At 43.4% G+C, this 13,452-nt stretch overlaps 1 protein-coding gene across 1 annotated transcript in view; it reads left to right on the forward strand.

Annotated features, from left to right (window-relative positions):
- Nucleotides 1–13,452, forward strand: part of LOC139389486 (protein patched homolog 1-like) — a 139,346-nt gene that overhangs the window by 81,376 nt on the left and 44,518 nt on the right. Inside the window, exons 14-16 of the mRNA XM_071136317.1 lie at nucleotides 1,271–1,895; nucleotides 2,552–2,861; nucleotides 12,947–13,089. Of these exons, the coding sequence (XP_070992418.1) occupies nucleotides 1,271–1,895; nucleotides 2,552–2,861; nucleotides 12,947–13,089 (1,078 nt within the window). The remainder of the gene's footprint in view (nucleotides 1–1,270; nucleotides 1,896–2,551; nucleotides 2,862–12,946; nucleotides 13,090–13,452) is intronic.

The following is a 13,452-nucleotide window of genomic DNA, read 5'->3' on the forward strand; positions in this document are numbered from 1 at the left end:
CAGCCCCAGTGCTAACTATCTGTCTGACTTTCTGTTTGTTTCCAGCCCCAGTGATAACTGTCTGTCTGTCTTTCTGTTTGTTTCCAGCCCCAGTGCTAACTGTCTGTCTGTCTTTCTGTTTGTCTCCAGCCCCAGTGCTAACTGTCTGTCTGTCTTCCTGTTTGTCTCCAGCCCCAGTGCTAACTGTCTGTCTGTCTGTCTGTCTGTCTGTCTGTCTGTCTTTCTGTTTGTTTCCAGCCCCAGTGCTAACTGTCTTTCTGTTTGTTTCCATCCCCAGTGCTAACTGTCTGTCTGTCTTTCTGTTTGTTTCCAGCCCCAGTGCTAACTGTCTGTCTGTCTTCCAGTTTGTCTCCAGCCCCAGTGCTAACTGTCTGTCTGTTTGTTTCCAGTCCCAGTGCTAACTGTCTGTCTGTCTTCCTGTTTGTCTCCAGCCCCAGTGCTAACTGTCTTTCTGTTTGTTTCCAGCCCCAGTGCTAACTGTCTGTCTGTCTGTCTGACTGTCTGTCTGTCTGTCTGTCTTTCTGTTTGTTTCCAGCCCCAGTGCTAACTGTCAGTCTGTCTGTCTGACTGTCTGTCTGTCTGTCTGTCTGTCTGTCTGTCTTTCTATTTGTTTCCAGCCTCAGTGCTAACTGTCTGTCTGTCTTTCTGTTTGTTTCCAGCCCCAGTGCTAACTGTCTGTCTGTCTTCCTGTTTGTTTCCAGCCCCAGTGCTAACTGTCTTTCTGTTTGTTTCCAGCCCCAGTGCTAACTGTCTGTCTGTCTGTCTGACTGTCTGTCTGTCTGTCTGTCTGTCTGTCTTTCTGTTTGTTTCCAGCCCCAGTGCTAACTGTCAGTCTGTCTGTCTGACTGTCTGTCTGTCTGTCTGTCTGTCTGTCTTTCTGTTTGTTTCCAGCCCCAGTGCTAACTGTCTGTCTGTCTGTCTGTCTGATTGTCTGTCTGTCTTTCTGTTTGTTTCCAGCCCCAGTGCTAACTGTCAGTCTGTCTGTCTTTCTGTTTGTCTCCATCCCCAGTGCTAACTGTCTGTCTGTCTGTCTGACTGTCTGTCTGTCTGTCTGTCTGTCTTTCTGTTTGTTTCCAGCCCCAGTGCTAACTGTCAGTCTGTCTGTCTTTCTGTTTGTCTCCAGCCCCAGTGCTATCTGTCTGTCTGTCTGTCTGTCTGTCTGTCTGTCTGTCTGTCTTCAGCCCCAGTGTTATCTGTCTTTCTGTCTGTCTGTCTGTTTGACTCCAGCCCCAGTGCTAATGGTCTGTCTCTCTGTCTGTGTCCCTAACAGGGTGATTCACATCGAGCCCCAGGTCCACGTGGACGGAGCGGACAGCAGTCGCTACAGCCCCCCTCACCCCTCCTACCACACCACCCCTCCCACATACAGCAGCTCACCCCCGTCCTACAGCAGCCATGGTTTCTCCCAGCAGACTCAGATCACCATGCAGTCTACTGTCCAGTTGAGGACAGAGTACGACCCCAGGACTCAGGCCTTTTACACTACGGCCGAACCCAGATCGCAGATCTCCGTACAACCCTTCACACCCACGCCTGTCGCCACCGGCCCCGCCAACAACCCCAACACCAGTCACGGAAACAACAACAACCACCACAGCAACCATCTCAGCCGGAGTGGGAGTAGCAGTGGTCACGTCAACGACCACGGTAGCCGTGGTTCAGGCTCGGTCCCGTCTCCTCCCCAGTCATCCTCTGGCATCCCCACTGTCTCCCCCCAAGCGGGGGAGGTGGTGTGTGTGTCGGGGGAGAGTGCTAGCTCCACCAGGGATCTGCTTTCCCAGTTTGGAGGGGCCTCTCTGGGGCTACGCTGTCTGGAACCCCATTGCTCCCGGTGGACCTTGGCCTCCTTTGCCGAGAAGCACTACGCCCCCTTCCTACTGCAGCCCACCACCAAGGTCAGTCTCTCTGTCTCTCTGTGTGTGTACGTGTTCCTCACTAGCAGTGGCTACCTTTCCCAGCCTGCTGAATCAGAGCTAGTTAACCACGGAGCTAGCTCTGTTCCAGTACGTTCTATTAATCATATCTCTTAGGCATAGGGTGCCATTTTAGAAGCAGTCACACCACGTAGCTACCACTATCAGGACCTGTTTTACTATCCCAGTTAGTGACCCATCTCAACACCCTAGCAAGACTAATGTAGTGTCTGACTACCCGGCTTTCAGTCTGTGGTCAGTATCGGACTAAAAACACTTCTCTCTTATCTCCTGGGTGGGCCGTTAAACTGACCTGACTGACTCAGCCTGTAGTCAAACACTACATTAGACTTGCTAGGGTGTTGAGATGGGTCACTAACTGGGATAGTAAAACAGGTCCTGATAGTGGTAGCTACGTGGTGTGACTGCTTCTAAAATGGCACCCTATTCCCTATATAGTGCACAACTTTTGCACTTAACACTCATCTCCAGTTCACATTGGATGTTTCTGTGGTTGCTGGACATCAGTCTGTAAAGGACCACCCGTGTTTGGTGTAGTGCACTTATCTCCCTCAATAACCCCCCCCCCCCCCCCCCTCCCCCCTTCGCTCCCTCCTCCCTTACATCCCTCACTCCAGGTGGTGGTCATCCTGTTGTTCCTGGCCCTGCTGGTGGTCAGTCTGTACGGGACCACACGGGTGCGGGACGGGCTGGAGCTGACCGACATCGTTCCCAGGGAGACCAGCGAGTACGACTTCATCGGGGCCCAGTTCAAGTTCTTCTCTTTCTACAACATGTACGTGGTGACCCAGCGGGCAGAGTACTCCCAGGCCCAGCCACTGCTCTACCAGCTGCACCACAGCTTTAACACAGTCCCCTATGTACTGAGAGAGGACGACGGACAGCTACCACGCATGTGGCTCCACTACTTCAGGGACTGGTTGCAAGGTGAGCCAGGAGGGGCGATAGATATGCAGTACATAGACATATACAGGCTTTCACACACACACACTTTGTCCTCATTAGCTGCAGTTGTTTCCCAGCAACATGAACTAAGCCTAGAGGCTCTGTGAGGACAAGTACACGACACTAGTGAGGATTGAAGTGCTTGTACATGTACGTGTGTATATTCATCTGTGTCTGCGTGTGCATTTGTGTGTGGGTGTGTGTGGCTGGGCGGGAGCTGCAGAGTGGGTGAGTTACAGAGAGCTGTGTTTAATATTGCTCGGTGAGAGATGGCTGGGCCAATTGGACCCAGACAGCGAGCAGGGGGAGACTTTACACCTTTCTGTCCCAGAAACAAGCTTCTGGCCAGGTGGAGCAGACAGGGGAAGAGGGGGAGGCCAGGAGGAGAGAAAGAATGAAGTGGAGATAGAGAGCATGAAGGAGAGAAATTAAGAGGTAGAGAGAGATATTCCCAGCTAGTTCTACTTGAAAGAAAAAAAACATGTCAGAGTTAAATACTGTGTTTGTCCTGCTCTTATACAAAGCACTAAGTAGCACGGTGTGTCCCAACGTCTTTTAACAAGGCATTTGGTGAAGTCTCATAGTGTAGTGCGGGGGAGAAATGTGTGTAATTACACAATCATTATCCCTCTGTGTGTGTGTAGGGCTGAAACAGAGGCACATTGACTAATAAACTGTGGATTACTAGTCTCACAACTCAAACATTTGAAAGAGATTGAACACTTTCAACACTTTGTGCTGAGATTCCAGATCAAGCAGACACAAGCATGCAAACAAACCACAGCCATACACAGAGAGAAAGACTGAGCGAGAGACCTGCTACTGGTGTTGTTGCTTACTGCAGAATTAGACATTCATCCACGTTCTCCAAACGTCAAATTTCAAAGTGTCTTTGTTTCTCCTGATGATCTGTATCGTTCCATTTCTCCAAACGTCAAATGAGGGTTAAATGTAGGTACTCATTCTGAATGGTTAAGGTAAGGGTAAAGGTTTTGGATAGGGTTAAATGTAGATACTCATTCTGAATAGTTAAGGTAAGGGTAAAGGTTTGGGATAGGGTTAAATGTTGGTACTCATTCTGAATGGTTAAGGTAAGGGTAAAAGTTTGGGATAGGGTTAAATGTAGGTACTCATTCTGAATGGTTAAGGTAAGGGTAAAGGTTTGGGATAGGGTTAAATGTAGGTACTCATTCTGAATGGTTAAGGTAAGGGTAAAGGTTTGGGATAGGGTTAAATGTTGGTACTCATTCTGAATGGTTAAGGTAAGGGTAAAGGTTTGGGATAGGGTTAAATGTTGGTACTCATTCTGAATGGTTAAGGTAAGGGTAAAGGTTTGGGATAGGGTTAAATGTAGGTACTCATTCTGAATGGTTAAGGTAAGGGTAAAGGTTTGGGATAGGGTTAAATGTAGGTACTCATTCTGAATGGTTAAGGTAAGGGTAAAGGTTTGGGATAGGGTTAAATGTTAGTACTCATTCTGAATGGTTAAGGTAAGGGTAAAGGTTTGGGATAGGGTTAAATGTAGGTACTCATTCTGAATGGTTAAGGTAAGGGTAAAGGTTTGGGATAGGGTTAAATGTAGGTACTCATTCTGAATGGTTAAGGTAAGGGTAAAGGTTTGGGATAGGGTTAAATGTTGGTACTCATTCTGAATGGTTAAGGTAAGGGTAAAGGTTTGGGATAGGGTTAAATGTTGGTACTCATTCTGAATGGTTAAGGTAAGGGTAAAGTTTTGGGATAGGGTTAAATGTTGGTACTCATTCTGAATGGTTAAGGTAAGGGTAAAGGTTTGGGATAGGGTTAAATGTTGGTACTCATTCTGAATGGTTAAGGTAAGGGTAAAGGTTTGGGATATGGTTAAATGTTGGTACTCATTCTGAATGGTTAAGGTAAGGGTAAAGGTTTCGGAGGAAAAACAATACTGCTTAGATGTTTTGGAGTCTGATAACTCTGAGGAGGACGTTGGGAAAAAATATATTGGGTATTGGGTAGACTGTTATCCCATTTCATCAAACCCCAATCCTTAGGTAAAGCTGTACAGTGCAACATGAATGTCAATACAGACAATTGGCTGACTGGGGAGGTGATTACACATTGTCACAGTCCCGCAATAAGAGCTACACCGCTAATATTCGTGTAAAACTATTCACAGTTTTGTTCTGTGGGTGTCACCGAGTAGATTGATTGCTACATTTCATTGCTTCACATTCCAACCTTTTTAACATTACCTAGTCTAAATATTGCATGATTCCACCAATTGTAACCTTCTGCATCTCTTTCAGAGAGGTAATTTTATTTTGAAGGCAAACCTCAAATTCCACTACTGTGCATAATCCTTATTGTGGCTAGCTTTACAACACATAACCCGGTCAGGCCGAGTCTCACTAGTCGGATGAAGCTAGCTGGCTGCTTATAATGTTAGCTTTGGGAAACAGGGTTAAGTAGCTGGCTAGCTATTTATTTTAATGAACTGAAGTTCAATTTCAATAGGCGAACAACAAGCGGCAACCTAGCTAATACTTACTCACAAGGACTCTTAAATCCTTGCTAAGAATAGTGGAAATGACTGCAGTTTCTACTGGTCATTGTTTTCAGACTGGTTGTATTTGTGCTAGCTAGGTACCAAGCTAAAGCTAGCTTGCTACCCCAGACGTTGCGGTCAAACAAACAATGCTTTTACCAACGTGGCATTGTAAGCACATCATTTGTGGTCAGTGTTTGCTTGTTTGCAGACGTTTTTGCAAATCTTTTGACAGTGCTACTGTATCATTTTTGACATGCAAAGACCCAAACGGTGTTCCATAGTATGTATGTCGTGAAGCTAATAGAAGTGACGCTATTATTGTGTAACTCCGGTATGGCAGCATCTGAAAAGTAGCGCACTTGGTAGTGTGTACCGGTGCTCGACCAGTCGGCGAAAGCCAACATCTCCCACGACAGAGAACGGTTGATTGTCAAGGGCAATGAATTCCATTATCTTGGCTTTAATGGATTTCGCCTTTGAGTTGTCTCGATGAAATGTTTTTACTCTTTCAAATGACTGCTCGACTTGTTGACTGCTCGATCCACAGAGCAGACATTGTGTGGGCTAGGTTAGGAATGCTGTGTTGCAAGTGTAGAGCAACATTTTACGTGGCATCATTACGTCATATACCTACAGTGGCTTACGAAAGTATTCACTTCCTTGGCATTTTTATTATTTTGTTGGCTTACAACCTGGATTTTAAATACAGTGCCTTGCGAAAGTATTCGGCCCTCTTGAACTTTGCGACCTTTTGCCACATTTCAGGCTTCAAACATAAAGATATAAAACTGTATTTTTTTGTGAAGAATCAACAACAAGTGCGACACAATCATGAAGTGGAACGACATTTATTGGATATTTCAAACTTTTTTAACAAATCAAAAACTGAAAAATTGGGCGTGCAAAATTATTCAGCCCCCTTAAGTTAATACTTTGTAGCGCCACCTTTTGCTGTGATTACAGCTGTAAGTCGCTTGGGGTATGTCTCTATCCGTTTTGCACATCAAGAGACTGAAATGTTTTCCCATTCCTCCTTGCAAAACAGCTCGAGCTCAGTGAGGTTGGATGGAGAGCATTTGTGAACAGCAGTTTTCAGTTCTTTCCACAGATTCTCGATTGGATTCAGGTCTGGACTTTGACTTGGCCATTCTAACACCTGGATATGTTTATTTTTGAACCATTCCATTGTAGATTTTGCTTTATGTTTTGGATCATTTTTTATTTATTTATTTATTTCACCTTTCACCAGGTAGGCAAGTTGAGAAAAAGTTATCATTTACAATTGCGACCTGGCCAAGATCATTGTCTTGTTGGAAGACAAATCTCCGTCCCAGTCTCAGGTCTTTTGCAGACTCCATCAGGTTTTCTTCCAGAATGGTCCTGTATTTGGCTCCATCCATCTTCCCATCAATTTTAACCATCTTCCCTGTCCCTGCTGAAGAAAAGCAGGCCCAAACCATGATGCTGCCACCACCATGTTTGACAGTGGGGATGGTGTGTTCAAGGTGATGAGCTGTGTTGCTTTTACGCCAAACATAACGTCTTGCATTGTTGCCAAAAAGTTCAATTTTGGTTTCATCTGACCAGAGCACCTTCTTCCACATGTTTGTTGTGTCTCCCAGGTGGCTTGTGGCAAACTTTAAATTACACTTTTTATGGATATCTTTAAGAAATGGCTTTCTTCTTGCCACTCTTCCATAAAGGCCAGATTTGTGCAATATACGACTGATTGTTGTCCTATGGACAGAGTCTCCCACCTCAGCTGTAGATCTCTGCAGTTCATCCAGAGTGATCATGGGCCTCTTGGCTGCATCTCTGATCAGTCTTCTCCTTGTATGAGCTGAAAGTTTAGAGGGACAGCCAGGTCTTGGTAGATTTGCAGTGGTCTGATACTCCTTCCATTTCAATATTATCGCTTGCACAGTGCTCCTTGGGATGTTTAAAGCTTGGGAAATCTTTTTGTATCCAAATCCGGCTTTAAACTTCTTCACAACAGTATCTCGGACCTGCCTGGTGTGTTCCTTGTTCTTCATGATGCTCTCTGCGCTTTTAACGGACCTCTGAGACTATCACAGTGCAGGTGCATTTATACGGAGACTTGATTACACACAGGTGGATTGTATTTATCATCATTAGTCATTTAGGTCAACATTGGATCATTCAGAGATCCTCACTGAACTTCTGGAGAGAGTTTGCTGCACTGAAAGTAAAGGGGCTGAATAATTTTGCAGGCCCAATTTTTCAGTTTTTGATTTGTTAAAAAAGTTTGAAATATCCAATAAATGTCGTTCCACTTCATGATTGTGTCGCACTTGTTGTTGATTCTTCACAAAAAAATACAGTTTTATATCTTTATGTTTGAAGCCTGAAATGTGGCAAAAGGTCGCAAAGTTCAAGGGGGCCGAATACTTTCGCAAGGCACTGTATTTTCGGGGGGTTTGTATCATTTGAATTAAAAACATGCCTACCACTTTGAAGATGCAAAATATTTTTTATTGTGAAACAAATGGGGCGGCGGGGCAGCAGGTAGCCTAGTGGTTAGAGTTTGGGGCCAGTAAGCAAAAGGTTGCTAGATCTACTCCCCGAGCTGACAAGGTAAAAATCTGTCATTCTGCCCCTGAACAAGTCAGTTAACCCACTGTTCCTAGGCGGTCATTGTAAATAAGAATTTGTTCTTAACTGACATGCCTAGTTATATAAAGGTAAAATAATAAAATAAAAAGAAGAAATAATACACAAAAACTGAAAATGTGAGCGTTCATAACTATTCACCCCCCCAAAATCAATACTTTGTCGAGCCCCCTTTTGCAGCAATTACAGCTGCAAGTCTCTTGGGGTATGTCTCTATAAGCTTGGCACATCTAGCCACTGGGATTTCTGCCTGTTATTCAAGGCAAAACTGCTACAGCTCCTTCAAGTTGGATGGGTTCCGCTGGTGTACAGCAATCTTTAAGTCGTACCAGATTCTCAATTGGATTGAGGTCTGGGCTTTGACTAGGCCATTCCAAGACATTTAAATGTTTCCCCTTAAATCACTCGAGTGTTGCTTTAGCAGTATGCTTAGGGTCATTGTCCTGCTGGAAGGTGAACCTCCGTCCCAGTCTCAAATCTCTGGAAGACAGGTTTCCCTTAAGAATTTCCCTGTATTTAGCTCCATTCATCATTCCTTCAAATCTGACCAGTTTCCCAGTCCCTGCTGATGAAAAACATCCCCACAGCAGGATGCTTTACTGTGGGGATTGGGTTCTGGGGGTGATGAGAGGTGTTGGGTTTGCGCCAGAGATAGCGTTTTCCTCAATGGCCAAAAAGCTCAATTTTAGTCTCATCTGACCAGAGTACCCTCTTCCATATGTTCAGGGAGTCTCCCACATGCCTTTTGGCGAACACCAAATGTGCTTGCTTATTGTTTTCATTAAGCAATGGCTTTTTTTCTGGCCCCTCTTCCGTAAAGCCCAGCTCTGTGGAGTGTACGGCTTAGTGGTCCTATGGTCGGATACTCCAATCTCCGCTGTGGAGCTTTGCAGCTCCTTCAGGGTTATCTTTGGTCTCTTTGTTGCCTCTCTAAATAATGCCCTCCTTGCCTGGTCTGTGAGATTTGGTGTGCAGCCGTCTCTTGGCAGGTTTGTTGTGGTGCCATATTCTTTCCATTTTTTTATAATGGATTTAATGGTGCTCCGTGGGATGAATACTTTTGCAAGGCACTGTACATTATATAGGTATGCATCGGTTTTTAATAACATTGCTGCTAAACTAGACATTCCGATATGTTCACCGATATATCATGCATCCCTAGTTAAAACTGTAACTTAAAGTGGGTACAGTCTCAGTGTTCACAGTAAATGCACGCAGACATTTACCTAGTGCCAAAAAATACATTGAATGTAACATGTTGATAGTTCTGTTGGTCTAGAATGTGTAGAATGTGGTCCTGTTTTTGATGTGGTCATGATTGTGTGTTCAGTTCTGTTTTGTAGACTAGAGCGGGGTTGTGTTTAATATGTTGTGATGTATGGTTATGATATGGTTATGTTAAGGTTGTTTTGTGATGTTTGGTTATGTTATGGTTATCTTATTGTTGCTTTGTGTGTTATGATGAATAGTTTTTCAACATGGTCTCAGAGCATTTCATATTATCCTGTAAGTATGTTACAAATTACAAATCATATGATGTGTTATGAATTACAATTTGCACAATATGTTACAAATTTGCCAAACGAATGATATGTTCTGAATCCCAATTTGTTTTGCTATCGTTAGCTAGTTGGCTAACGCTAGCATTCGCTAGCTCTATGGGTTAGGAGTTAAGGTTAGGTGAAGGGTTAGCTAAAAGCTTTAGGGTTAGGGGTCCAGATTAGTCTTAGGGGAAGGGTTAGCTAACATGTTACAGTATGTAGTTGCAAAGTAGCTAAAAAGTAGTAAGTCGTTGCAATGTTTGTAATTAGCTAAAATGCTAAAGTTGTCCATGATGAGATTCAAACATGCAACCTTTGGGTAGCTGGACGTTCGTGTTATACGCCTGACCAACCACCTTCCTTTCGTTTTTGCCATAGTATGTTTTGCCGTAGCCCAGTCAAATGACCTAGTTGCATCATGGTTGGAATGTTATTAATATTTTTTATAATTTCATAATGAATAAACATTGTTTTAAAACACCTGCTGAAAATCCGGTGTTTCTATGTCAAACAGTTTTGTTATATTTCAGTCTTCTGTGATGTATATAGTGTAATATTGGGATGCAAACTCAAAATGGAATATTTCAACTCTATATCTGACATGATACAGGTGTTTTCTTTTTTTACGCCCATAACAAACGCTGACACTACACATCCAAGTATATCGGACCAAATTATGAAAGACAAGAATTCTGTAAAGTCAGTGTGGAAGAGGTGAAAAGATTATTGTTGTCTATCAACAATGACAAGCCACCAGGGTCTGACAATCTAGATGAAAAATGATTGAGGATAAAAGCAGATGATATTGCCACATCTTCAATGTAAGCCTACTAGAGAGCATGTGCCCACAGGCCTGGAGGGAAGCTAAAGTCATTCCGCTACCCAAGAATAGTAAAGCCCCCATTACTGGCTCAAATAGCCAACCAATCAGCATGTTACCAACCCTTACTAAACTTCTGGAAAAAATGGTGTTTGACCAGATACAATGCTATTTTCCAGTAAACAAATTGACAACAGAATTTCAGCATGCTTTATAGGGAAAGACACTCAACAAGCACAGCACTTACACAAATGACTGATGATTGGCTGAGAGAAATTGATGATAAAATTATTGTGGGGCTGTCTTGTCAGACTTCAGTGCAGCTTTTGAAATTATTGATCATAGTCTGCTGCTGAAAAAACATATGTGTTATGGCTTTACACCCCCTTCTATAATGTGGATAAAGAGTTACTTGTCTAACAGACACAGAGGGTGTTCTTTAATGGAAGCCTATCAAATATAATCCAGCTAGAATCAGGAATTCCCCAGGGTAGTTGTTTAGGCCCCTTGCTTTTTTCAATTTTTACTAACGACATGCCACTGACTTTGAGTAAAGCCAGAGTTTCTATGTATGCGGATGACTCAACAATATACACATCAGCTACTACAACAACTGAAATGACTGCAACACTCAAAAAAGAGATGCAGTTAGTTTCAGAGTGGGTGGCAAGGAATAAGTTAGCCTTGTAAGGTTCTGCTTTTCTTTTCTTAGTCAACCTTGTGTTCTTTTTCTTTGTGTTCTTGAATGTAGCCCTGTTTCTTGGTGTTCTTAATTTTTGTTCATTGATTTCACCGGTGTTAGTTTCTCACCTGGTCTCATCAGCTCCCTATTTAGTTCAGTTCTTTCTGTTTGTAGGGTTGTGAGGTATTGTTTGTTTTTTACTGTCTACCTGTGTTTGACCATTGCCTGCCTTCTGTGAAGGCTTAATAAACATCTGCTGCGCACTGCGCGTGAATCTACAAATTTTTCTCCCTGAATATTCATTACAAGCCCTAAATATTTCTGAAACTAAAAGCATTGTATTTGGAACAAAACACTCACTAAACCCTAAACCTCAACTAAATCTTGTAATAAAAATGGGGAAACTGAGCAAGTTGAGATGATTAAACTGCTTGGACTAACACTAGATTGTAAACTGTCATGGTCAAAACATATTGACGCAGTAGTAGCTAGATGGGGAGAAGTCTGTCTTTAATAAAGCGATGCTCTGCCTTCTTAGCAACACCATCAACAAGGCAGGTCATACAGGCCCAAGTTTTGTCACACTTTGACTACTGTTCAGTAGTGTGGTCAGATGCCACAAATGACTTCGGAAAATTGAAATTGGCTCAGAACAGGGCAGCACGGCTGGCACTTGGATGTACACGGAGAGTTAATATTAATATGAATGCCAATCTCTCCTGGCTGAAAGTGGAGGAGAGATTGACTTCATCACGAGTTGTCTGTTTGAACTACTGGCACACAGCTTGGACACCCATGCATACCCCACAAGAGGTCTCTTCACAGTCCCCAAGTCCAGAACAGACTATGGGAGGCACATAGTACTACATAGAGCCATGACTACATGGAACTCTATTCCACATCAAGTAACTGACGCAAGCAGTAAAATTAGATTTAAAAACCAATTTTAAAAACACCTTTTAGAACAGCGGGACTGTGAAGCAACACAAATGTTGTCACCGACACACACACACACACACACACACACACACACACACACACACACACACACACACATACACACACACACACATACACACACACACATACACATGGATTTACTACTGTAGATATGTGGTAGTGGTGGAGTAGGGGCCTGAGGGCACACAGCGTGTTGTGAAATCTGTGAATGTATTGTAATGTTTTAAAATTGTATAAACTGCCTTAATTTTGCTGGGCCCTAGGAAGAGTAGCTGCTGCTTTGGCAGAAGCTGATGGGGATCCATAATAAATACAAATACAACAATGTGTGTGAGGTGTATACTTTTGTGATTTAGCCCACTGCAGTAATTATTAACCTTCTATCTTATGTAACCATATCAAGCATAACGTATATCAAATCATCAAATCAAATGTATTTATATAGCCCTTCGTACATCAGCTGATATCTCAAAGTGCTGTACAGAAACCCAGCCTAAAACCCCAAACAGCAAGCAATGCAGGTGTAGAAGCACGGTGGCTAGGAAAAACTCCCTAGAAAGGCCAAAACCTAGGAAGAAACCTAGAGAGGAACCAGGCTATGTGTGGTGGCCAGTCCTCTTCTGGCTGTGCCGGGTGGAGATTATAACAGAACATGGCCAAGATGTTCAAATGTTCATAAATGACCAGCATGGTCGAATAATAATAGTGCAGAACAGTTGAAACTGGAGCAGCAGCACGGTCAGGTGGACTGGGGACAGCAAGGAGTCATCATGTCAGGTAGTCCTGGGGCATGGTCCTAGGGCTCAGGTCATTTATAATTTATTGTCCCGGATTTATGTGTACTATGTACTATGAGACCAGTCTGGGTTTTGTTATGGTTGTGTTATAGTTGTGGTTCTGTGTCTACAGCTCTGCAGGAAGCATTTGACCAGGACTGGGAAGCAGGTTGGATCACACAGAGCAGCTACAGGAACGGTTCAGACGACGGGGTCCTGGCCTACAAACTACTGGTACAGACCGGACGCAGGGAAAGGCCCATCAGCGTTAACCAGGTGAAGTACATGTATTAATACCCGACTAAACTTCAACCAGGTGAAAGCCATTTATTAATATCAGGCTAAACCCTTGAACTTCAACCAGGTGAAAGCCATTTATTAATATTGGGCTAAACCCTTTCACTTCAACCAGGTGAAAGCCATTTATTAATATTGGGCTAAACCCTTTTACTTCAACCAGGTGAAAACCATTTATTAATATTGGGCTAAACCCTTTCACTTCAACCAGGTGAAAGCCATTTATTAATATTGGGCTAAACCCTTTCACTTCAACCAGGTGAAAGCCATTTATTAATATTGGGCTAAACCCTTTCACTTCAACCAGGTGAAAGCCATTTATTAATATTGGGCTAAACCCTT

The sequence above is a fragment of the Oncorhynchus clarkii genome, chromosome 30, assembly GCF_045791955.1.
Source record: "Oncorhynchus clarkii lewisi isolate Uvic-CL-2024 chromosome 30, UVic_Ocla_1.0, whole genome shotgun sequence".
In the NCBI taxonomy this organism is placed as follows: domain Eukaryota; kingdom Metazoa; phylum Chordata; class Actinopteri; order Salmoniformes; family Salmonidae; genus Oncorhynchus; species Oncorhynchus clarkii.